The 23966-nt window shown below is 39.8% G+C and overlaps 1 protein-coding gene across 1 annotated transcript in view; it reads right to left on the minus strand.

Moving 5' to 3' along the window:
• The window catches only part of STK32B (serine/threonine kinase 32B), a 173924-nt gene that overhangs the window by 19665 nt on the left and 130293 nt on the right, over positions 1 to 23966 (minus strand). The window contains exons 7-11 of the mRNA XM_054823749.1: positions 12873 to 12976; positions 8240 to 8356; positions 6974 to 7099; positions 2230 to 2361; positions 1421 to 1485 (exon numbers count right to left, since the gene is read on the minus strand). Coding sequence (XP_054679724.1) covers positions 1421 to 1485; positions 2230 to 2361; positions 6974 to 7099; positions 8240 to 8356; positions 12873 to 12976 — 544 coding nt within the window. The remainder of the gene's footprint in view (positions 1 to 1420; positions 1486 to 2229; positions 2362 to 6973; positions 7100 to 8239; positions 8357 to 12872; positions 12977 to 23966) is intronic.

Below are 23966 nucleotides of genomic sequence, written 5' to 3' on the forward strand. Positions count from 1 at the left end.
TAACACAGTGAAATCCTGTCAAAAGAAATTGTTCAGTGCTAGTGAACACACACAATGGGATTTTGAAAGTGTTTTACAAAATCTGGTATTTTATTTTATCTTTCAAAAATTGCTGTATATTGGGTTTCCTTGATATATGCTTCTGGAGTAGGTGAGAGAGTCATATCTGGAAATGAACTAGTTGTATGAATAAATTTTTCGAAACACATTAAATTGATTTATCAATGTAATCTTTTCATAATCTTGTTATTATGATCTCAATCATTTTGATGTTTGTGGGTTAATAAAACTCTTACTAAAGCTCAGGTAGACCCTTGTTCACTGATACCAGAACTGATTCAGAGAAGTCCACCAAGACCCTTCTGAAAACCTTTATGAGCTGACTTGGTCTGGCTTTGCTTGTTTACGGCTCTTACATAAATATATGGTTCTTACATAAACAGAGCTCTCTTGTGCTAGAGATCGTGCAGAATAACATGAAGAATCTGTCAGATCTTCCCTTTCCTTGTAACTCCTCACTGTAATTTCTGTGAGCAGTCAGTATTGAGCATAGACATGTCCCATAGGTTGTAACAGGAAAAATGGGGTTATCCATGGCGTAATTTCCTTCATGACATCATGTCATCTGTGCAAATTTGACAATCCCTTTCCAGTTTTAATTACAGAAGACAGTAATTACCTGCATTGTAAACATTAAGTAAGATAGTCACAACGTTTTAATTAATTTCTGACATTTCACAACTCCATTAGAAAGGCTTCCAGATATAATTAGGTCAAATAAAACCACTGAATATACTTGGATGAAATGCAAAGACACAAACAACTCCCCTGTTATGAGCTGTATACATTAATACAATTAATACAAGAAAATTATTTACATCCCTGGGATTCAGACTTGTGCTTCTATGAATTCTGGCTGACTCTTACACTATGAGGCACTTGCTTCATGTCTGACATAGTTTTAATATTTAGCTCTGTTGAAATAACTAATGTTGAAATAAATGTTTTTTATGGTGGTGAAGTATGAATAGTGTTCCCAAGTCAGAACACTTCAGTTCATATCATTAAAATTTCATGAGTTATCACTTCCCTTGGTTTTGTTCGAGTTGTGAAAAAGCAGCCCCTTGTATTGTATTCCCTTTGCTTAATTGCTAACAGTTTCTCTGGAGAGTGTCAGTGACATTTACCTTATCTCTCTAACATACTTTCACCACAAGCACTTCTGCTTGCTTTCAGAGATGGAAGAACTACAAAACCATCACACCAGAGACTGTAAGAGGAAGAAATCAGTGGAAATCCAGCCTTTCAGCCCCTGCTGCTCTGATCGTTAATCACTTTTCCTTATACTGGGAGGAGAAAAAATATTTCTTAAATTAATTTCAGTAGTGAATGCTAAACAGGCATTAAGAAATGCACTTACTTCTCTCTGTTGAATATGATGAATTCTTTCCTAACGGTTTCCAAGCACTGCTGCAGGTGTACGTTCTTTAAAAAACAGCATGAATAGGTTGATTAAAAAAGATGGAAAATCATAGACAAAAATCACAACAACAGAAACGACACTGAACAAAAAGGCTTATGAATGAATACTATCAAAAGGCATTCTGAAGAGTCTTCGAAAGTGGGCCATGATAGCACAATCAGTCTTTCTTTCTTTTGGAAGAAGTTCCCCACAAAGAATTCCTGAGGATTTTTATGTCTGATAGCTCTAAGAACAGCTTGCATGAGCATTCAGTATCATTAGGAGTACCAACAGCATTTATAAAACCATAAAGAAATGAAAATTCAAGTCAAATGATTATTTTTAACATGTCTTTCTACATGGGAGGCATTAGCCCAAACTTCAAGAGACAGCTTTAAAACACTGATAAATAAGGAGCTTTTCACTGCCTGTTTTTCATTTTTGGTACTAGCAATGGATGAATACTCCTTGTAAATATCTGTCCATGTGTGGGAAGCGTATTTGCCAACTGGCAACACTTTTTCATACTTTAAATGAGCATCTGTGAGAATCTTAAAAATGATTACAACTTAAACATGCTGTTATTATTTGACTGAAATAAATGGTTACTTTTCATCTTGCTTTGGAGATGGCTTATGCTGTACATGAAATGACAGGCATAGAGGTCAAGTCTGTTTCCAGAGATGATAAGACTGAACTGAACTGAGTTTGTCCATTAGAGAATGGGAATGAAATGCCACTGACCGCAGCCACAGTCCCCAGCTTACCAGTGGGCAGGTTTCCTTAGCTCCATCTCTGGATTTGTTTTTGGCAAGTCGCTTTTTCTTTTTATGGAGAGGCTTGGACTCTAAAATCATTTCTTCAAGTTCAAAGGTAGGATCACAGTTCAGTCTTCCTTTCTGGTACAAAAGGATTCAGAGTTACTCTTTGGAGCATCATTGTGGTTTTTCAGCTTGCCTGGCAAGTGTTAATAGCATTGATAACGATCCAGCTTCCCAACCACATCTGTAAAATGAAAACTGTCTTTTTAGGCCTGGACTGATGTTTGAACTTTAAATAAGGGAGGTGAGATAAAAGTCATATTATAAAGCAATTATAAGGAGTTAGATGCTCTTCCTAGTTATATAGAGATGTACTCCTACAGTGATGACAATTATGTCACCCCAATGAGAGAGATTACTCTGGCCCACGGTCTTCATCAGACAGTTAGTGCTGTAGAACATAAACGGCAGCTGTAATAGTGCAGGAGGGACGGGGAGCACCTCTAAGACCTTGCTTGTTACAATCTGCTTTTCTGAAGAGTTGGAGGCGGATTCAGTTCCCTAGCTCCTATCCATGATAACAAAGGAAGGAGCAGACCTCTTTTAGGTAGCAGCGTTTATACCAAAAAATGGTTCTATTATGCTTTTTCTTACCCATTACTTACATTATTTAATATTCTGAATTCTCCATTTTTATGTTAATTTGTGGTGCTTGAACCAAATCTTAAGATTCTTTGTTGTATCAGGAAGTTCTTTTTTTAAGCAGGATGATTGGAAACACCATTTCTATATGGTCATTTCCTTCCTTGATTCTTTTCAGATTCTTCCTTAATTCTTTTCAGGTTCTTGATTCTTTCAGATCTTTTCAGCATAAAAGTTTACAGGCCCATAGTTATGCCTTGAGATTTTTTAAAATTCTATTCATTAGTGCAGTAAAGCCATCTCATGAAAACCTTTGGGATGAACTGTTTCTCTCCTATTTAGGGATAAAAGCTAGGGTACAGCCAGAAAATCTACGGGTCAGCTGAACCTAATACATTTTTAAAAAGTCACTACTTGGCATCCTAATTACCGGATCAGTGTTTTGCTACTCCTGTAATCAGAATAACATGAGCTCCTTTCTTCTCCTCATTCTCTCAAAGAAATTTTTTTTTAAAAAAAGCAAAAAATTTGAATTGTGTGGTGGAAGATCTTAAAAGCAGCCTGTTTTCCTCTGGGGCTTCTGAGAGTTCAATCACACCATTGTCACCGTCAAGGTGGAAATACTAAGATAAGTCATATATAAATGTCAGATATTATTTAGTAACCAAAGGCACTAAGCTGTAAAACCACATCAGAAACCACTTGTATGACTTGCGGTGTCCTACAATGAAACATTTGATTTAGAGATCACTCCATCATTTTTATTCCTAGCAAAGTCTGTGTACTCAAACTATAATATTAAGCTCTCTGATGCCTTTTTCTGCATACTATTCAGTCAGGTTTAGTAAAATTTATTTGGTTTTTATTAATGGAGGTTTATAGCTTATTTATATTTATTCATAAATAAGTAATTCTTTACATTTGATCAATATTAGTTCCTTTCTTGATCATGTACAGTTTTAATATTTATTTGAGCACTTAAAAAATACATCACTTTAATTCTGAAGCTTTAAAAATGAAAGCAAATTACATTTAAATAATTTCTCGCTTCCTTTATCAAATATTTAACAACATGCAAAAACTGCTAACAATTTATGACTCCAAGCTGAATACAAAGAAACTAGCTAAACCGTAAAGAAACACATGTACTAGTTAAGCAAGAATGATGTTTATGGAATCAAACTACCCGGGGAGAAATGAAACGATGGGACCTTCCTACCAGAGGCCTCCAGCGTGCCTTCTTGTCTGCAGAAGGTAGGCAAGCTCCTGACAGTAATGGCAAGCTGTCAAAATGTTATAAAACTCTTTAGTTATAAAACTCTCCCCAGATCAGTGTATGTTGGCCCCAATTCATCCTCTCACCAAAGCCCAAAACCCAAGAAATATATTGTTTTGTGGCCCCAGTTAATCAGTGAAGGTTTTTCTGGTTCAACAGAGAGAAAAGATCTTGGAAAACGCCTGGCCAAACTTGGTCTCATGAAACAGTAAAGTTTACTATAAAAAGAAGCATGGTGCTAGAAAAGATGCTTTGACTCTCACCATCTCACCATCTCACATCCTAACACACCTGATCGACCAGGTGGAACAAGCCCTGCAACACCAGCCTCTGTCCTCAAGTGTCTGGTAGAACTTGTAATGGGACTTTCAGATTAATCTGAGTAAATACAAATAACTTTTTACTCCTATTTCCTTTTAAACATGGAATGTTATTTTGCCTCCAATATTATGTATTTCCCTCCCATATTACTGATTCCTGCTAAAACACAAATAAGGTGAATCCAAACGTGAAAAGAATAGCTGTCTTTGGATGCATGTTTAATGGCAGACAGTTCAGACTATTTCAGGAGGACTCCCTCTTTTCTCAGTCTCCATCACGTTCATCATTGTTAACATCAGCCACAGAGACAGACCACTTGGCTAACAGAGCAATAACAGACACATAGGTTCCACAATTGCTTCTGAAATTACATTTAAAATTACATCCTTAAGAAGTCAGGAAACTTATCTATACCCTCTCAGGAGTAAGGTACCCTCAAAACAGCCTAACTCCAGGTGGAAAGAAGCAAACAGCTACGAGAACAGTGAATTAAGGAGTTAGGGTTACTCACCTGTGACCACACGCTTGGTGTGCCCCAGCTCTGGGTAGCCTGGGCGTAAGGCAGATGGATGTGGAAAACTTGCAGTCCCTTTATTAGGCCCTATTACTACCGCCAAAGCGCCATACCTCACTGCTTGGGAGGCAGGCTTACAGGGTGGCACACGTGGCATTAGCTGGCTATACAATCCCGCACCAAAGCTGGCTTGAGGCCAGTCCTCAGGAGCAGAGTTAGGATGGCAGATATGGCCTTATGAATTCAAGCTTGAGTGGGGGCAAGGAGACTGAGGAGATGTCTGGGGACAGGAAAACACGGGAGCAGCAACTACAGCAACAGACTTGCCATCAACAGGGAGCTGGCTTTACTGAAGCAGATTGAAGTTCTCTCTTTTAAGTCTTAAGACATGTACCTAGGCATGACTGGGCTTTGCAGAGTCTGGAAATCTCATGGATCCCCATGTATTTTGTACCTTTGGGTATGGGGAACTGGATCCCTCTTTTAAAATAAAAAGCAGGGTTGTGAAGTTTCCCACATGCTGACAGCTGTGGATTAAACTTTCAGCTAGGAAGAGGAGGTCTAAATAATCTGTTGAATTTTCTCTGAGAAGGAGTTAGCCCACACCTCCGATATCTCAGACAGCAGCTCTAACTTGGAAAAAAAAAAGGAAAAAAGGAAAAGCAGTCTCTGTTCATCTTGTATATCCATGCCACCATGGAGAATGGAGCTCACAGTCCACCAGGCCAGAGAGAAGGTTTATTCCACAGTGCTTTGTTTAGGGCAGCAGCCTGGAAGAGCAGAGGGGAAGGGCCTGGCATGGCACAGCGGTTATTCCAGCTGCGGGGACGTTCAGTAAGAGGGAAGGAGTCCTAGCCTTGGTTTGGTAAATGTGACATTGACCTCTTGAGTTTTCAGCTTGCACCACCATTGGGCTACAATGTGAAAGGAAGGAATTTCACCCCTGCTGAGCACTGCTCTGAAGTGCCTAAGAGGGACCTGCCTCTCTTCGCCTGTTGCTAGTTACCTGCTGTATTCCTGCTCTTTCTCCAAGCTCCCTGAGGAAGCCCTGCTTGCCCACCCATAGCTTTCTTCTGCGGGATGTTGCTTCCAGGAAAGGCTCTGGTCAGGTGCCAGGGTGCACAGCAAACATTGCCAGCACTGTCTTGGCAACCCACCCGGCTGCCTTTGCTCCATCAGGCAATGCCCCCTTGCCCTCAGCTTCTGCAGGGCTGCATCTTGTCCCCATTGGATTTAGCAAGAAGTCTAATGTGCACCTGGATGAGGACAGGGTCTAGCTATTCCCCCTTCCTCATCTTTATTTACAGTTGCATAAAAAAACCCAAAACAATATAAACAAACCCTAGTATGCTGTAAATGCATTGTTTGGAGAAGCATTATGGTGCAATATGACTGAACATAGCGGAGAAGCATGTTAACACCAAGTCATTGCTTTTTATTCATGGCCATCAAATCCATTTAACTTACAAATTATCAAAATGGAACCACAGTAAAAAAAGAAACCACCAGCTTCCCTCACAGAATCTGAATGTTTTAGTGTAGGAAACTGTCACAAAGGAAATAGGTCAGTCTTTTGGAACAGTATTTTTTAAGTGAAAAAGGAACAGCACACTGGGATGTTAAAAAGTCTCACAAATGTTATTCAGATGCCTGCCTTTCAGAGCAGCAGCAACCTTCTTGGTATTCTCTGGCTCAGAGTTAACTTTGACAATCATTTTCTCAAACAGCTAAAATGCAAAGTCTGGAAAATGTTTGGGTTTTTTAATTTGAAAGGGAACAAATAGTGAACCAAGGTTAATTAGTTTTTGTTGTGATCTAATGAAATGGGCCAAATTTTCCCTTAGCTGTGACTGAGTAAATGAAAGTAGAATCCAAAATAAAGCTTCTGCGAGAAGTAAATCACTGAAGAGCAATAAATGCAAGCGTAAACAAGTAAAACAGCAGTGATAATTAAAGTTGGAATTTGCAAACACAGTTCACCTGGAATATTGACTTACGTTAGGAACAAAGCCGGGGGTCACAGCTTTCTCTAGAACAGCATCCCAGTTGACATCAGCTAGGTACGGAGAGCTTTGGATGTCTGCAAGGCTTGAAAGACGGCACTCCGGGTCCTTAGTGAGGAGCTGTGATCAAGCACAAGGCATTTTCAAAGGGACTGGATGCCATTTAAAAGAGTAAATGTATCATATGTATAAACTGTATGATACACAATTCTGAGCAAGGAAATGGCTAGAAAATCTTCTAACTACTTTGCGAGGTCCCAGTCAAAAAATAATAAAAGTAGTAATGCATAGGATATAATTTAATTGCCACCAGATGGCTGTTGCAGGCATGAAGTGTATAAATGTATTAGCAACAAAAATCTGTTTAGAAATACACAAGAGTCCAAGTGTCACGAAACATCACAGTTCAATACCACCTAACAATCTGTATTTCATCTTTAATTTATAGGAAGTTATAGTTACACTGAGCATCCTGGCAGCAATTAAAATTAACCACCTCATTGCTCCATCTATCAAAAATAGATTGCTCATTGCTACAAAGGAAATTGATCCTCTAAGGCTCTATTCACACGCTCACAAACATTTCCTGCTCAAATATCAGTACTGATGGTCTGAAATACCTAAAAGAGACAGATGAGCCTTGCAGCATGGCCAGAAAATTAAACCAAACAAATAACTGGGATTTGAAGAAGAAAGTGAGTTCCAGGGTCGTGATGCATTCAGAAGGAGCCCTATCTTGTAGCTTAGTGACATTTACAGCAAAGTGGCTCTACTTTTGTTGTTGCAACTATAGCAACATGGGACAAGGAGAGATACAGCCCTTTTCATTTCTAAGCTCCCTGGCTGGAAACTGTGGCAGAAATTCAGAGGGCAGAGTGGTCCTTCCTTCCCTCTCCAGGGAGGGAGAGAACCAGGGCTGGAGAGAATGGGGCCAGGGCCATTGGCCATTCCAATCCAGAGTAGGAATTATTGATCACCAGTTTTCTGTCACTAGTGAATCAGTGGTAAAATAAAGAAAAATATTAGATTTCTATTTCTTTGAGGCCATGAAAAACCTGAGTCTAAGCCTAAGAATAATCCAGCTTCTCAAGAGAAAATACTGCACCTCTCACACTCAGAAAAGTCTAGGAATAAGCACTGCTTGCTTATCCTTCAAATTTTGACTACCTAATGTGTGTGCTTGCCTGACACCTCTGCATTGTTGGAGGAGCTTCTGGAAGAGGAGAGAAGAGAGGACAGAAGGTGTTAGTGCTTTCTTACCTTTTTCAGTAGTGCTATCATGCCCTTGCACCATGCAGATGAGTAGTGAACTCTTTCTATCTTGAACATGTTGAGTATCTCATCAATGGGGGTGGCTGAATGAATTTCATAGGGCCTCTGGGATAAAGTTAAATCAATATCAAGTCAGCAAGAATGGATAAAAGAGTGTAGACAAATCACATTTTCCTGAGCTGAGTATTGTTTATGCTGGAAACATCAAAACCACCAAAACATCTTATAACAATTTTGAGACTAATCCTTCTTTCCATGTGTGCTTTTCTCTGGTCATAATGAATGTAATTACTCATAGATGCATTTCCTCTGCAAATTTTTCTCTCATGAATAGAAGTATCAGTTCAAATGAGATGGCTGAATAATTTTGTTCCTGGGGCATTCTATGTGAAATGTGGATTATTCACTATTTTTTACTTGTAGTACTAGAATGTACTTGAGATCTAAACTGGCGAAATGGCGGCTGAAGGGAGATTTTACCGAATAGTAGATAAAGTAAAAAAATGCTTACAAAAATCTGTGTAAGAACGACACTAAAAAAGTAGACTCTCCAAATCCCAATCCTTCTCCTTTTCCCTTTTTGAAATCTAAAATGGACTCATTACACGGACCTATGGATTATATGGACCTGCTGTCCTGTGTTTGTTCGTGCCTAAATTCTTCTATAGGCAAAGAGAAGCCCTAACTTCACGGTGCTTTGTTGATGAAGATTGCTGTGATTTATCTTTTATTAAATGTAGCATTCGGAAATGAAAGTACTACATATAAATTTATATTCTTATTAATTATTGTGCACATATTTTTTGAAGACTTGTATTTGCGAAGCAAGTTCTTAGAATGATACTCTGTGTTGATATATTTGAAGAAGGATAGAGTGTGGGTTGCTTGTGAATTAAGTTGTACGCAGCAGGTGACAAATATGTGCTATGTGATCTGGAGCCAAATGCCATCATAGCAGCAATGTGCGAATTGATGCATCACAATTCATACACAACATAGTTACCTTCTAATCCAATATCCTCAACAGCAAAGGGCAGACATTCATTACCTTCACTAAGAACTGAATCATCCTTTGACTTTTGCTAGCATGTACTGGTACAAGATTATAATTTAAGAATTTAAGAATTTCTAGGTGTTAGTTATCTAATCTGACAGTGAATTAGTCACTTTTCATAAAGGCCCAGAAAATATTCTTATTTTGAAAAGATTCACACATGTTTAACTTTTAACATGTGTATGAAAACAAGTCCATTCCAAGGCATTGGGATATTCTAAAAATAAATCCAAGGATTGCTTAAATCTTTTTGCTTTGATTCACATTCAGTTAGTCTGTTGTCATTTAGCTATATCATGTCCATATGAATTCAACAGGACCTAAATGCATGTTCTGAATACATAATTTTCTTGAATCAGGTTCAAAACTATAATTTGAATATTCTTTTCCCTACCTGTGGTAATGTTGCTATAAAAGAGCTATTAACAGTGAAAGGTTAACATTCTGTCTGTTGTCAAGAAGTAACCTACTGCTGATTTAGACTTGATATAATGATGTGACCAATGTGATCACTGAGCTAGAATATACACCAATTGTTGGAAATAGTGACATAGCTCTAAAATAGCAACTTTAAGGAATAATGAATCTCTGAAAGAAGTAAAAAGTGAGAATAAAAATAAGAATGTTTTTTCTGTTAAGAATGTTTCTGCACATGCCTTTTTCCTCATTGAAAAAATCCTTAAAAAACTTACCTTATTTTAAAGATCGTTAGCATTCTGCAGTCTTACTTGATCTTTTTTGAGATTTGCAGAGATTTTTAATATTGTTCTTTGTTAATTTGAACTATAAATACTCAAGGAAATTGCCATTATAAGCTTGGTGTTTTGAGACCCTTCACACCTAAATCTCCCATATTTTTCAGCTCTTCAGTCCACTTGAGGGTCAGACACCTTCCGGTTTATTTTGTGAACAAGGAAAAAAAAAATGTCTTGTTTTTGTTCATGGTATTTTACCAAAGTTCACTGTAAACCATTCACATCACAGTGAAAGTCAGAGCTCAAGAATGCCGCTTACTACCTCTTTCCTTCGCTTTGTCTCTGTTGAGGGCATGGTATGCAGAGTTAGTATAGTATTTTAGCAGTTGTTTATGGATTAGGAACAGATTGACATGTGTCATGGTTTGCATCATGCAGTTTAATTTCCCGAACTTTGGGAAAAGACCAATGTTTGATACAAAGATTTATAAACTTGGGGGTTTGGTTGTTAGGTCTTTTATTGGCAACTGGCTAAGCAGAGAAATGTGCCTGCAACATACTGAGAAATGCTAGTGTTACTGGGGATAACCAAAAAATGGCCCAGACGGGATGCAACTTAGAATGATTGAAAGAACGCCTCCTTTTTAACGCTCCTTCCCTCCTTTCCTTCTGCGTTTCCCATGTGCTAGCATGCACCATGCTCCAACTGGAGAAAGTCATATCTCTGGGTGGCTCTGCCCAGTGCAACATCTTCCTCTGTCCCCAGGGCTGCACCGAGCACCCACCCCTCTGCTCTGCGGCAATGAGGCCCTCTTCTCGCTGCTGAGCAAAGTGCTGTGGGACTGTGGAGGAGGAGGCTGCCTGCCTGCAGGTTTAGCTTGCAGCCTTGCACGTGCAAGCTGCCTCTTTGCGGCCATCTGCACAGGGCTGCTGCAGCAGATGGAGCTTTGGAGCTCACAGTTGTTGCAGACAGCAACATGCCTCGGGTTAAGCTAATTTCCTCAACCTGCCACTACTTCTCTTGTCATCGTTCCTGTCAGTTTAGGCCTTGTCTAGACTAGAAAAATTGAGAAATACAATTCAGGAAAAAATACACCTTTTCCTAGTCTATAGAAAGGTGCGGGCTGCCAAGCCACCCTCTGGCTTGCTCTATGGGCAAGAGCTGCTCTTCAGGAGAAAACAAGCAGCTGGCTTGGTTGACTGGAGCACACACAGATGGCAATGTTTTATTTAAAAAAAAAAAGAATTGATTCAGCCTCAGCTTTGCTTTGTCTGTAGCCAGATAGACTTATTCAGAGAAGACTGTACAGACCTTGGCAGACTAATATCATTCTATAGGATTCTATATGCCCCCTCCCTAGAAGTGTCAAGGCCAGGTTGGATGGGGCTTTGAGCAACCTGGTCTAGTGGAGGGTGTCCCTGCCCATGGCAGAGGGGTTGGAACTAGAGGATCTTTAAAGCCCATTCCAACACAAATCATTCTATGATTCTGTATGACTTTTCATTTATTAAAGTGACTGGGTATCTCTTGTGATTAGGCTTGGGAGTTCAGCTTTCCTTACACAATTGTTCATTGTGCTGCTTTCTTGGAGACAGTCGTTGGTGAAAGGGTTGATATAAAAACAGCAGAATTTTTTTTAAATTTTTTATATGTGCAGCTAGTACTACCTACTGTCTGTGACTAGGGCTGAGAATGTATTATGCTTATCACTGCCAGACCTTAACTGTTCAGAATTAAATTTTCCATCCTGGGAAGAATGTCAGCTTAAAAACTCAGTAATTTTTGAGAATGATGGTAGAGAAAAATTGCAAAGCCTTTTTTTTTTTTAAAAAAAAAGGTTTTTAATACTCCTGTACTTTGAGAGGAATGACTCGGATTTGGCATGGGAGAGATCTTTGTATCAGGAGCATGACTTTTTGCCATTTCTATGGAAATAAAAAATAGTTTGGCCAAGCTTTAGGCCTTTGAAAAATGTTGCTTCTGCATAGAAGTACTAATGTCCAGACACTCTGAAATGTAGTTTTCCATCTAAAATTGGTAATAATAATTGTTTTTTATTTCTAGTTTCCTTTGTCTGTCATCCTATATGAAACTGTGAGATCTTTATGGGACAGATTGTGTCACATCACAAAGTGCCTAGCAGGACACGGTAGCAGTACTGTGTTAGTGCCATATGAAAACATATACTGCTCCCTTAAAACAGCATACTGCAGTGCAATAGAGTCCTCTTTCCAAAACAGGAATTAAGAATAAAAAAATAAAAACTTTAGCTACATGCCATTATCCTGAAATGGTACCTAAATTACAGTTTTCCATAGGGAACAGTAAATATTCAAGCAACTACCTTCAATCCTTTGAACCAAAATGGAAAAGAATTTTCCATTATCTTCTGTGATATTTGACCATGCTTAGGAAGATTTTTCATTAAGCTTTTTCACATAATTGATTAAATAAGTAACAAGTGCACTGGCAGATAAGCATTTTCTGTAGCTGGGCCAAGCGTCTTAGGATATTACATTAGCTCTGTTAAGGTATTAGCCAAGACAATCAAAGATATAATAAAGCCTGAAGTAACTCAACTTCTGTTTTAAAAAAAAAATTGTTGTTTCCAATTCAGCATTGTTGAGAAGCCATTAAAACATTACACCTTTCCATAGCCGAACTTAGGAAACTCTCATAAAGTAATTGAGAGTGGGGTGAAACTTTCCTGTGAGCGTTTCCAGCTGGGAAGGACCCAGGACAGCATTCCTGACCTGAACTGCAGCCTCATCCACTCAAATTTTATCATGAAGGGTGCACTCTGGGGCACTGCTAACTTTGGACTTCTGTCAGTCAATGTGTTAAATAACAACAAAAACCTATCTTTCTTACCCAACCCCTCAGTAATTCATATGCCGTAATTCCTAGCGACCACCAGTCTACAGGGTAGGAGTATCCTGGACCACCATCCATAAAGGCCTGGAATACTTCTGGAGCTAAAACAATAAATCACATCAAACAAAAAGCATTATATTAAGATTAGACTATGGATCATTAATGTTGGCATTTGAAAAATGAATGAGGATGCAATTATCTGGAATTAAATACATTTGTAAGCACAGTATTTTCAGGATGCACTTTCAGTGCCTTGGTTTTTGCTGTCAGCGAGTGCTTTTGTACAACAAAGGGTGTGCTGTTTTCTGTGTTTGGTTGCTTTGCTGAGATGGTAGAGGGGAGCGATGGTGTAACACCGGCTGTGTTCCTCCCTTTGCAAATGCAATGCTCTCACATGCTGCTCTACCAAAGCAAGAGTCTCTAAGAATGTATCTACATTGAATTTTGACCAAACACATGGGCAATGCTGAGCTGTGGGTTACACCACGTCTTTTGCTGCAGGATCGCCGTGTTTCACCTAGTGCTGAGCAGAGCCGGAGGCAGGAGAGCAGTGAAGATGGCCCAGAGCTTGATCCTGGGTTGGCTTTATGCCCAGCTCTCAAATCAAACCCTATATTTTATCATCTGCATTAAGTGCTTCAGGGGAGCCTTCACTGGTCAGGGTTTTTCACAAGCCAATAACTTGTATGTTAATTCCTACCTGGCCCATTTCGGTTTCACGTGATGTGACTAAAACAAAGTAATGGGAGGGGAATTCCTGAAGTGTGACTTGGAATATTTAGGGTAATGCAAATATTTTATGGGACAAATACTTGCAAGAAAGGTGATCCTTTGTGATTGATGGAGGTGTCGAACATGGTAAATCTAAACCTCATTCTACATTGGGATAGAATTAATCAAAGGAGTTTTAAAGGTATTCAGCATAGAAAATGCTAATTAAATACAAATCCTGACATTGATTGTATGCTGTAATAAACTCTGTCATGACTAGAAATAAACACACTGTCAATAAAGCAATTAATTCCATAAAAATAATTTTCCTAGGGGGGAGAGGGAAAGATCTTTTCAAAACAAGCATCCAGTTGGCTGATTTCAGCAAGAAAGACACTGTAGTTTCTTCAGAAAACCATACAAAATAAGAGAGGATATGAAATGAATTGAAAAGTCAGTCATGCTTTTCTAATTATTTCACAGCAGAATCTCAGTATACTTTAAGAAAACAACACTTTCCCTGGGGATTTTCTAAACAACACTATTACCAACCGTAACATCGTGCTAGATTGCAATTACCATGTGAGCCTCTTCTGGCCAGGATACTGAGTCTAATGTACCACATTACCACCTGATTACCATCGCATCACTTTCTAATGGGCATACTGCAAGGAATAATGTAATCTGGTCACACTTAACTTCTGACTGGCAGTTTGGGAGTTGACTATGTATGGCAGTTAGAGAAGCACCTTTAATTAAAGGAAAAGCATTCCTTTCAGGGGAGTTTTTGCAGTCCTTGCATCATTATGGATGGCAACCTAACAATTTACAACTCCAGACCTGAGTTCAGAAAGTCTTGAAGGGCCAAACCTAATCGAGGATTTTGGCATCCATGAATTATATGCAGCAAACCCCTAATCTGTAGGATAAAAAGCAATGAATGAATGAAAGTGATCCTATAGTCTCTATACTCTCTGCCCAGCAGGACCACCTCTAAATAGGTTTGGTAGGAGAACTGCAGGCACCCAAATAAACATTTTTGCTAGAATACATGTGTTTGGAGAATAGCTGACCAGTGGATCTCTGGCATAGGTAAGCTTGTGCTGTGAGCCAGTGAATGAATCAACAATGCCATGAAAGTCATCACACTGGGACAGCTCTGTCTCACTTCCAGATCATATAGCTTCACTTGGCATGCTATATCTTCAGATGTACTTCAGTTCTTGTTTGCATGCTGCTGGGGATCCGTGTAGGCACAATTTACATGTGTGCAGTCTATCACATAGATGCTAAAGAGGGTAGACAGGATTTTTTTGTGTTACTTTAGTGGATTAATGCACCTAACTTGCACATCAGGCACCAAAGTCATATTTTTAATATCACCATAGGTGCCTTGTAGTGAAGGTTTGCTTTCTTTAGCCACATTTGTTATGGGTTTTGCCTACTGTGCCTAGATGATGTGTAGTATCTCATTACAGAAAATAGCCTTTGTGAATTTTTTACTGAGATATATGGGTATAATATTGGTTTAACTCTTTCTTTTATAGCTTTAACATTGTAATAATATGACTGATCGCTATCTGATTTCTGTGAAGTAGAGATGAAAGTACTTTATTGATGTAACCTACAACATTGCCAGAATGGGGCAGCTGTTTTGCTAATTCAGTGACTGAGTTATCCACTTTTATTTTATTTGCTTGTTCTAAAAGCTTCAAGGTCAACTCATCCCACATTAAGCAGATCAGCAGAAAATGCTATCTTTTGCCCACTGACCCTGGTGTTCTGAAGCTCTTTTCTGACTTAAGTGATGACTGCATCCTTAGACCAGAAAATGGGCAGTTAGGCTCCTGATTTTTAAGGCAGATAGCCCCTTTTCCCCTGCTTTCTCAGTATTGTTTGCAGTCCAGCTGGACTGCCTCTCTGCATTCAGTCTGCTCCAGTGAAGCGGCTGTAAGCACCCGCTTCGCAAGATGAGGGGGGGACTGACAGAAGGTGCGATAAGATTTACAGTATCCTGTCTACAAGTTTTTTCTCAGGGTGACATCTCAACCCTACTGATGAAGCCAAAAGACCTTTCCCCAGTTTAGCAAGGCTGTTCAATACCAATCTCAGGCTAAGCTTGTGCTCAGTGTATCTAAAAGCCTTTCTGAGCTGAGACATTAGGTGCGAACGACAGCCTCCAGCCTGTACGGCAGACTTCTGTAGTTTCCCTGCTCATTCAGAAACACAGCATGATTTTATGGAAAGACAGCAGATCCTCCAAGTGATGGGGTTTGCCAAGCTCTGAAGAACTAGAACTGTGAAATACAGAACATAACATTAGGTTTTGCTGTAAGAAATAAGTCTGTTAGGAGAACCAATTCTGAGTGCAAACTGTTAAGGATAAAAGCAAATAAGAAATCTGAAAGGAAAGTTAAAATTCTACATTGATTTTTTTTTTTTTAGGTTTGTTCTTGAAATAGTCTGTAATCTTTTAAAATTTGAATTTGATCTCAGGCTCAACTTGGACAGCTGTCCTGCAGCCTGTTGTGGGTAGGTTCTTCCAAAGGATTATAAGATCTGAGCTTGCCAGCTTGGAGCAAGGGCAACAGCTCTGCTGTGTGCACCCATTCTGCACACATCGTCCCTTCTCATAACAGATTTAGGATGAGAAGAACACTTGCATCTTTTACCCCCATGCATCTACCTAAATGCAAGAATCCTGGCTGCAAAACTTCATTCACAAAAGTGAGAGAGTGCATGTGAGAATGAGTTTCAGATTTTTTTCCTCCAGCAATTTCTACTCAACAAAGGATTTTCAGGAAAACATGTGGGTTTAATACTGGCTCTGATCCTGCAGATTCTTTTGGCTGAGGGCTGTATTTGCTATCACATATAGTCAGAGGGAAGGCAGTAGAAGTTTGCAAGGTGGAAACACAGCTTTTAAATAATGAGGCTAAATCAAGTAATAGCAAGTCTAGCAGCAAGAGTGAATTCAAGGACAAGTGGAGAAGTGATGCAATCAGTAGGTCTTACACGTCCTCACAGCTCCCTGTGAACAAACATTGACATGGTGGAGAACTTCTTTATTAGAGCTGCCCAATAGAGTGCCTTCAACAGCAGTATCGTGGGCTGGCCTCACTGCTCACGCTGCTTTGAGTTGGACTAGAGACTCCTGAGGCCCCTGCTAACACGAACCACCCTACAGTCCTGCGAAGCTAATGAAGCTCAAGCAACCACCTTCTCACTCAGCCCATCCGAGTGGGGTGATGAAGGGATCAGAAGTCTCAATAGGACCTTTACAGCCTCTTCCTCTCCACAGTCACCATAAACCACATGGGCTCTTCACCTCTGCTCAGACACCGGGAAACCTGTCACCCAAAGTACTGGGGACTTTTGAAAGCCTGGATCTCAGAAGCAGCGCAGTCTTTTCGCCTGGGGGATTACTCTTCACATGTGGCAGAAGCATGATCCGCCACCTTTCATGCAGGGCTTTGGTAACAGCAAAGACAGAGCATTTCAAAACTAATGCCATTCCCAGCTGGGACATCTGTGCTAATTTTATCAAGACATGCAATAAAATCAGAAATGTTTCTGTGGCTTGTACGATAATGAGTAAATGCATATATTTAACTTCAGAAACTCACCAAGCTAAAAATCCTCCGATTGTTTTTCTTCTTTTCTACATCTATATTTTCCCCTAATAATATACTTACATGCTTTCACTGTTTATCTACTTTGCTTCCTTGAAAAATGACATAAAATGAACCCACCTTTGCACTGCATTAAGTGTGCTTCAGTGCATTCCTTGGCTGTCCCTAATATGTGTTTCCAGTTAATATTTTTTTTCCAACTAATAAAATAAATCCTCCTCAGAGCTCTGTCTTTTGATGCTTTTGCACTGTATCTTTCTAGTAATATCATATCATTGCAGACTGTCTCTGTACAAAGAGGAAGATTCCAAGGAAGCAAATAAATGGTTATTTCATTTTAAAATAAAACCATACTGGAGAATAACTAATAAAATTTGAACAGGAAAGCAGATCTAGTGGGTCTGCATCCATCTCAGAAGCAGTGGCTTCCTGGGCTATCCATACTCCTGTTCTGTGGGTTTAGTCATACTTGGAGCTTCAAATAATTTTGTGAAATACAGAGTAATTTCTAACAAATCAGTTCATATGTATAACTACCCACTGCAATTGTCAAATCAGTCAGATGATCTACCTTGTAAGTGATGCAGAGGATGCATCTCATATCGTATGCATATTGCCCTAAAGACCTGTAAGAAAAAAATTAAGTACAAAACCTGAAATTGTACTTAACTGCTTGGTAATGCTGTACGTTATTTGTGGAAGATTATCAGTATTTAACAATATGATCTTTGACCTTGAAATAAAAGAGAATATCAATGTAAGTGCAAATAACACTGAAACCAATTTTCACTATTTTTTCCTATTGTCAAAGAGCATTTTGTACATATGATAAAATGCTTCTAAGTAGGGTTTCTAAAAATCTGCTGAGTATTCGTAGGTCTTGCTTAACTCCATACCTAAACTATAAGTGTTCCAGGTCTCAGAAATTCAGGCCATTTTAATTGGGTGTCCAATGGTGAGTATGAAAGGGCTGTCCATGACAAAATAGTCAATTTGAGGTCTATCACTTGGAATGGTCGGCACAAAGAATAGCTGTTACTATTTTTGATGACGCATACTGGTTTAATCATAAAGATAATTCATCAGACTAAATCACAAAATGAAGAGCTTGGAGTGGCTCTGATATGAATCCGAAATAACACAACGCGTTATTTCTTTTCTGATGAACTGATTTAAGTTTCACTTCCTTAGCAAGAAGCTAATCAAAGAGTGCCTGGTGTACTTACCGATCACTACCCAGGAGACTACCGAGTGCTGATTAGAAGCCTACTGAGCTATTACTTACTTTGAAGCATCGCTGACTTCCATAGGCTGCTTTGAAACTTTGAAAAATTGGTGAGAGGGAAAGTGCAGTGAGATGAACGCACTAGACCCTTCTTCAAGTGGCCTTTACTACTTACTAACAAATCAGTATATTTAAGTAATAACTTGCAAGTGAGTCTGGCAAGATCGATTAGCTGTAAGGAGCTGATTGTCCATGCATAGCTAAATGTTGCCAATGAGAGCTGCTCATTAATTGCTACAAAATGCCCTGTGCCAGCACTATTAATATAACAAACGGAAAATAAAATAAAAAAATAAAGCCATACTGGTTTTGCCTCAATTTTTTTGGATTATCAGGTTCAGATGGACATGTCCAAAACATATCATGGGAATGAAAACCCTGGCATGAATCATCCACTTGGCTAGCTAAAGCTCTCTGTAGTCTGTTTGGATCTCAGCAGAAACCTTGCATGTCGGTAAGGGGAATCAGAGGTTTGTGGTGTACGGCAGGGGATGCAGAGCAATACACTCTGCCAGATGTGTAGCAAAACACACCTCAGTGGCACGGCTTTTACTGTAACGCTTGAGATTTCATAGATAGGAAAATAGATTTCAGTGTCATTAACCAAGGTTCAACGTGATACCACTCTGTCAGGTATCATTCTCCTTCCTCATCTTAGTCCCTGATCTTGAAAAAAATAAAAAACCAAACCAAAATAATATATATATATATATATATATATAAATGGATATATACACATATATACAGTGCACACAGTATAAGCAATGTTTTGGTTAACTAGCACAGAATAAACAGTTGAAAGCTTAGACATTTCAGATTTTAAATGTGTGAATGACTTCTTGACACATTCATAGTTTCATCTTGTGAATCAGGCTTAATGGATGACAGATTAAGCTGAATAAAAAATGAATTTGATTTTTGAAGTAATATTCCAAGAACCTTGGACTGAGATGGTTCAGTGAAACATTAACTGCTTTCTCAGCACTGTGATGAGAAAATATTAATTTTCACTTTTCTCTGAAAAGTAAATTCAGAGGTCAGTAATTCTTCTAGGTCACAGTTTAAATAGAAAACAGAAATCAAACTAGAGTGATGACAAGTGATCTTCTATTTAGAGGAGAAGCTGGTTTAAGAACAAATGAAAGAAAACAACTTCCCTCTCCCTGAATATAAAAGTGGACTTGGTAAACTATCAATTTACCTCCTAGCATTTATTTTCTCATGTGCTAAAAAGGTCTAAATTATAACGGACAGCTTTCTGAATCAGAGCTTTAGACTAGCCAACTGCTAACTTCTATTGTATAAGGCAAAGTGCTGCATAAAGCCTGACCATGCTGGGCCGGCAATTTTCTAGTGTGAGATCTAGACTTGTTACAGCAGTATAATTGATTTTGTACCATTTTTCACATAATACATCTCAATAGTTCTAATACCCATACTTAATGCAATTATTCAATCAAAGTAAATATTTTAGATACCACTACCTGAATACAGACACTGCATTTAGAATGCCTTATTAGCTTGCCATATGGCTATTCAACCTCTCCTGCCCTTAGTCAGAGTCCTGTCCTCATAAAACCCTCTGCATTACTCAACCACTGAACAGAACGCAGCTCTTGCCGTTGCATTTGCACAAGGAAGCCCCTTCTGGTTGAACATCTGAATCAACCTCAGAGAAGAACCTCAGGTTGCTAGCCCCATTGAAAGAAAGACCAGCAGCAATGAATGTGTCATGGTCTCCTACTACTGAGTATAAAATTATGCAGAAGTACCTTCCTTACTCCATCCAAAAGCTCACAGCGGCTGCAGTGCCAGTTTTTCTAGCAACTTGTTGAAGGGATTGTGTCCAAAGATATCTATTAGGTTTTTGGAAGATTGGCCCAGTGTATGGCCAGCAGCCGTTCTGCCCCGATACTGAAATTAACAGGTCTGGATAACAGGATTCGCAGGACAGACTGCGTACCTGACACATCAGAAGGACTATTACGTACTCCTGCCTTACAAGCTCCTACCAGGTTAGCAAATGTCTTTGCATCAGTTTATGCATGCAAAAACCTGAGGAGGCTGCATGGTTTGAGCAAAGAACAGGAGTTACCCGGGGGGGCAGAAACACCCCGCTGGGCTGCTGGACGTCCCCGCTCGTTGCCCTGTTTGCCACCTCCGCTGGAGGTCTCTTCCCCCTCAGATCTGCCTGCAGAGCTCCGCATCGGATCAGGCCCTACCACTTGAACTCAGTGTGGGGTTTTTTGACTGAAATAGTCAAAGAAATGATTGTATTAGTAGTTTTGCTGGAAGATCTCAAAGAGTAGAAGGAGGTTGGAGAGCACTGAGAGGTGAAAAGCAGCTGGAGACAGTAACTTCCTTCCTGATCTCCTGAGGTTTTTCAGCTGCTTGCGTGCCTACTTGTTAATGTCGGAGCAGAGCCGGAACCCGCATACCCACTCGCCGCTCAGTGCTGAATTCCCTCAGCCACAGTGCTCCTTGCACAAGCTGAAAACCCCGTCGGTACGGCGAGTATTTATTTCAGCACCTCAAAGCCCCACACGTCCGCTCGGTGCTTGCTTATCAGAACTAAGAGAAGCCTCCTGGCTCATACTGGCGTCGTGATAGTTCTCTGGGATCAACAGGGCGGGTAGAGACATTGCCAGTGAAACTGCGTAGGTAGGCAGTCAAGCCCTCGGGAGGAAAAGGGTGGGATTTTTAAAAGCCTAAACACTGCCTTAACTGCACTCAAAAAGCAACGAGCTGCAAAGCACTATTTAATTTCAGAGCACTGTTTATTATGAGTCAGGGAAGACGAGGGTTGAACACCTTTGAAAACCCAACTCCAAATTTGTCCCTGTTATATTCTAACTACCTCAGGAACAAATTTAGCTCTACAGGATATTTTTACTTTACCTGTAAGGTTGATACCGGGACATCCACTAGCTTTCCTCTGACTCCAGTAGTACCCCCGCATGGTATTAATTAATAAATATGGACGACTCATACATTTTGGAAGTTCAGTGGACCTCTGTAAATCCACACTCCTCTGGTAATCTCAGGCATACAGCCATTCTTCACTGTGACAGCAACCTATGAAAACAGCTGTGAAAATCTGAGATAACAAGCCTGTAGGATAGGAAGGGATAGCTGAGACTTTTCACATAATTTACTGCTGATTTTATGGGCCCTGGATTTTTGTCAGGTGTATTTATATCATAAAATGTATTTTATTGGTTTGATTTGAAGTAAAGTCACAGTGCATTATTCGGATAACTTCAGCCTCTGCTGAAGAAAACCGTAAAGCCTCTACCTAACCTCCCTAACTCCCCTACCACCAGAAACAGGAAAAAAAAAAAAACAACCAAAACCCAAACAAACCCCAACCCCCAAAATTTATAACCTGTGAATGGAAAGTTTTGCAACACTCACAAATAATATACAGATGTATGGAAATTCCATCATTCAAAAAGGAAATATTTCAGTGAGTAAAAAGTATGCACTATAGGATCCAAACACATCTAAATTATGCAGGAGTGAGGAATTTAAAAAAAGATGAAATCTGTAATGTTTTCTACATATATTTTAGTATTTAACATTTTGTTTTGTAGCTGACCAACCTGTTGTAGGGGAGAGGGCCATTACTGCGAATGGGTCCCCAGCTCAGAGCATATTCTCTGAGACACAAGTATGTTTCTTGCAGCCTGTACGAGGGACCGATAGAAAACCAACATTGTTTTTGCTCATAAAGATGCAACAGTGTTGAAAATGGCAAACACTTACACAGGTGCTTCCAGCCAGGCAAATGCAGACTTTCTTTAAACACAAGAGGCCCAATGAATAGCCTTCTGCAGAAAGAGCGAGCCGCAGCCGAATATCGCAGGCACAGGCTGCGGCCAGGGACTTTGCCCTGCCCTGGCTTTCCTGGTCCACATCCCAGAGGGGACCGGAGGGGCCTCCCCCCACAAGTGCTCGTGTTCGTTTGCTGGCAGCAAGGCATGCCTGCCAGAAGTCAGCCAGGTCTCAAAGGACGTTTTGCATCGCTTGCCAGCATAGGACGACAGCCTAAAAACCTATGAGCTTTCAAAGGGCTGCTCGTACAATAAAGCCTTTGACAAAACCCTCAATCACAGGTGCTGTAGAAGGTTTGAGCGGTAAATTTGCAATGATAAAAATCAGGCATGGGTGACACACTCAAGTTTCCTAAACCAGTTTAAGGCACACATTGTATTTCACAGCTGCAGCTGCCTGAGCTGTACAAGACGGAAACTCTGAAGACCCCTGAACACTAAAAAGCTGATTTCGCTCCAGCATTTCAGGTCAATGGCTTTGAGAAATAAAACTGCAGAAGCAGCTGGAAGTAGCTTGTCTCGCCAGGCTATTGGCCTCATTCCTTTCAGATTCATCGTTTTCCCTGGTTTTGTTCCTGTGTGTGGCAGGTATTGCACTTGTCTGAATGAATCAGCTGGGAAGGGAGAACGCAGAGAAATTACCAGAGTTTCTGGAGCAACATTCACGTTCAGATACATTGCATTCTGTGTAACCATTTAATAAGTAGGGAAATAGGCAGGGAAAAATTCAGGCTGAGAAAGACTTAGGGGCAAAAAGGCTAATGTGAAGTGGGATTAAGCAAAGTCTGCAGGAGCTGATTCGCACCATGCTTAGCATCATAAGATAGGTATCTTAATCAGAACAGCTAGTGCGTTTTTACAACACAATATCAATTCTCTGCGTTTTTTTCCTGGATACCAGTTTCATGCAGTCATGCTGCATGTGAGCAAATCGCTCCCTAGCAATTTCTCAGCCTATTTCAATCAGATTTCAAACAGGAACGGGAGCCTTAGAGATAACATTTTTCTGTTTATTTACTTAAATTGGCCATAGGAAGAAGTGAGAAATCTTATAAGTATCTCTACTAAGGGAAAGGCTGGAAAGTGCCCTCATATCTGATTAAATGCAACAGGATCCACACGGGAGTAAACCCTTATAAATCTCTAAGAGGGGGAAAAAGCTTTCATCACATCTCATACCTTCATCATCATGAAAACCAGCATAGCGTAAGGCATGTCTTACAGGAACCACTAAGTTTCCTTGGTTCTGGTGCTCAGCAAGAACCTTGCTTGAAGGTGATTTTGTCTTGTTACACCGAGGTTAAAGTGCGGTTTAAATTCCTGGTAATGAAGGCTTACTACCAAACATAAAGCCAACCTCCCCAATTCGTTTTTTCTCTTTCTCTCATTGTCTAAATGGCTTAGGTGAAGCCATATGGAAAGTCTTTGATACAGCCTTTAAGACAGAAATCATACAGACTTAAATAACTATCAGGAACGAACCCAAAACTTTCTTAATTTGAGCACTGAAACTAGAAAGTCTTTGTAGCATTTCGCTAAAGCTAAGATTCTGCACAAAATTAAAGGTGTAAACTAAAAGAGGAAAGGAAGCGAAATCAATGCACTTGGAGGAAAAAGCAGCACCAATGAG

The sequence above is a fragment of the Grus americana genome, chromosome 4, assembly GCF_028858705.1.
Source record: "Grus americana isolate bGruAme1 chromosome 4, bGruAme1.mat, whole genome shotgun sequence".
Classification (NCBI taxonomy): domain Eukaryota; kingdom Metazoa; phylum Chordata; class Aves; order Gruiformes; family Gruidae; genus Grus; species Grus americana.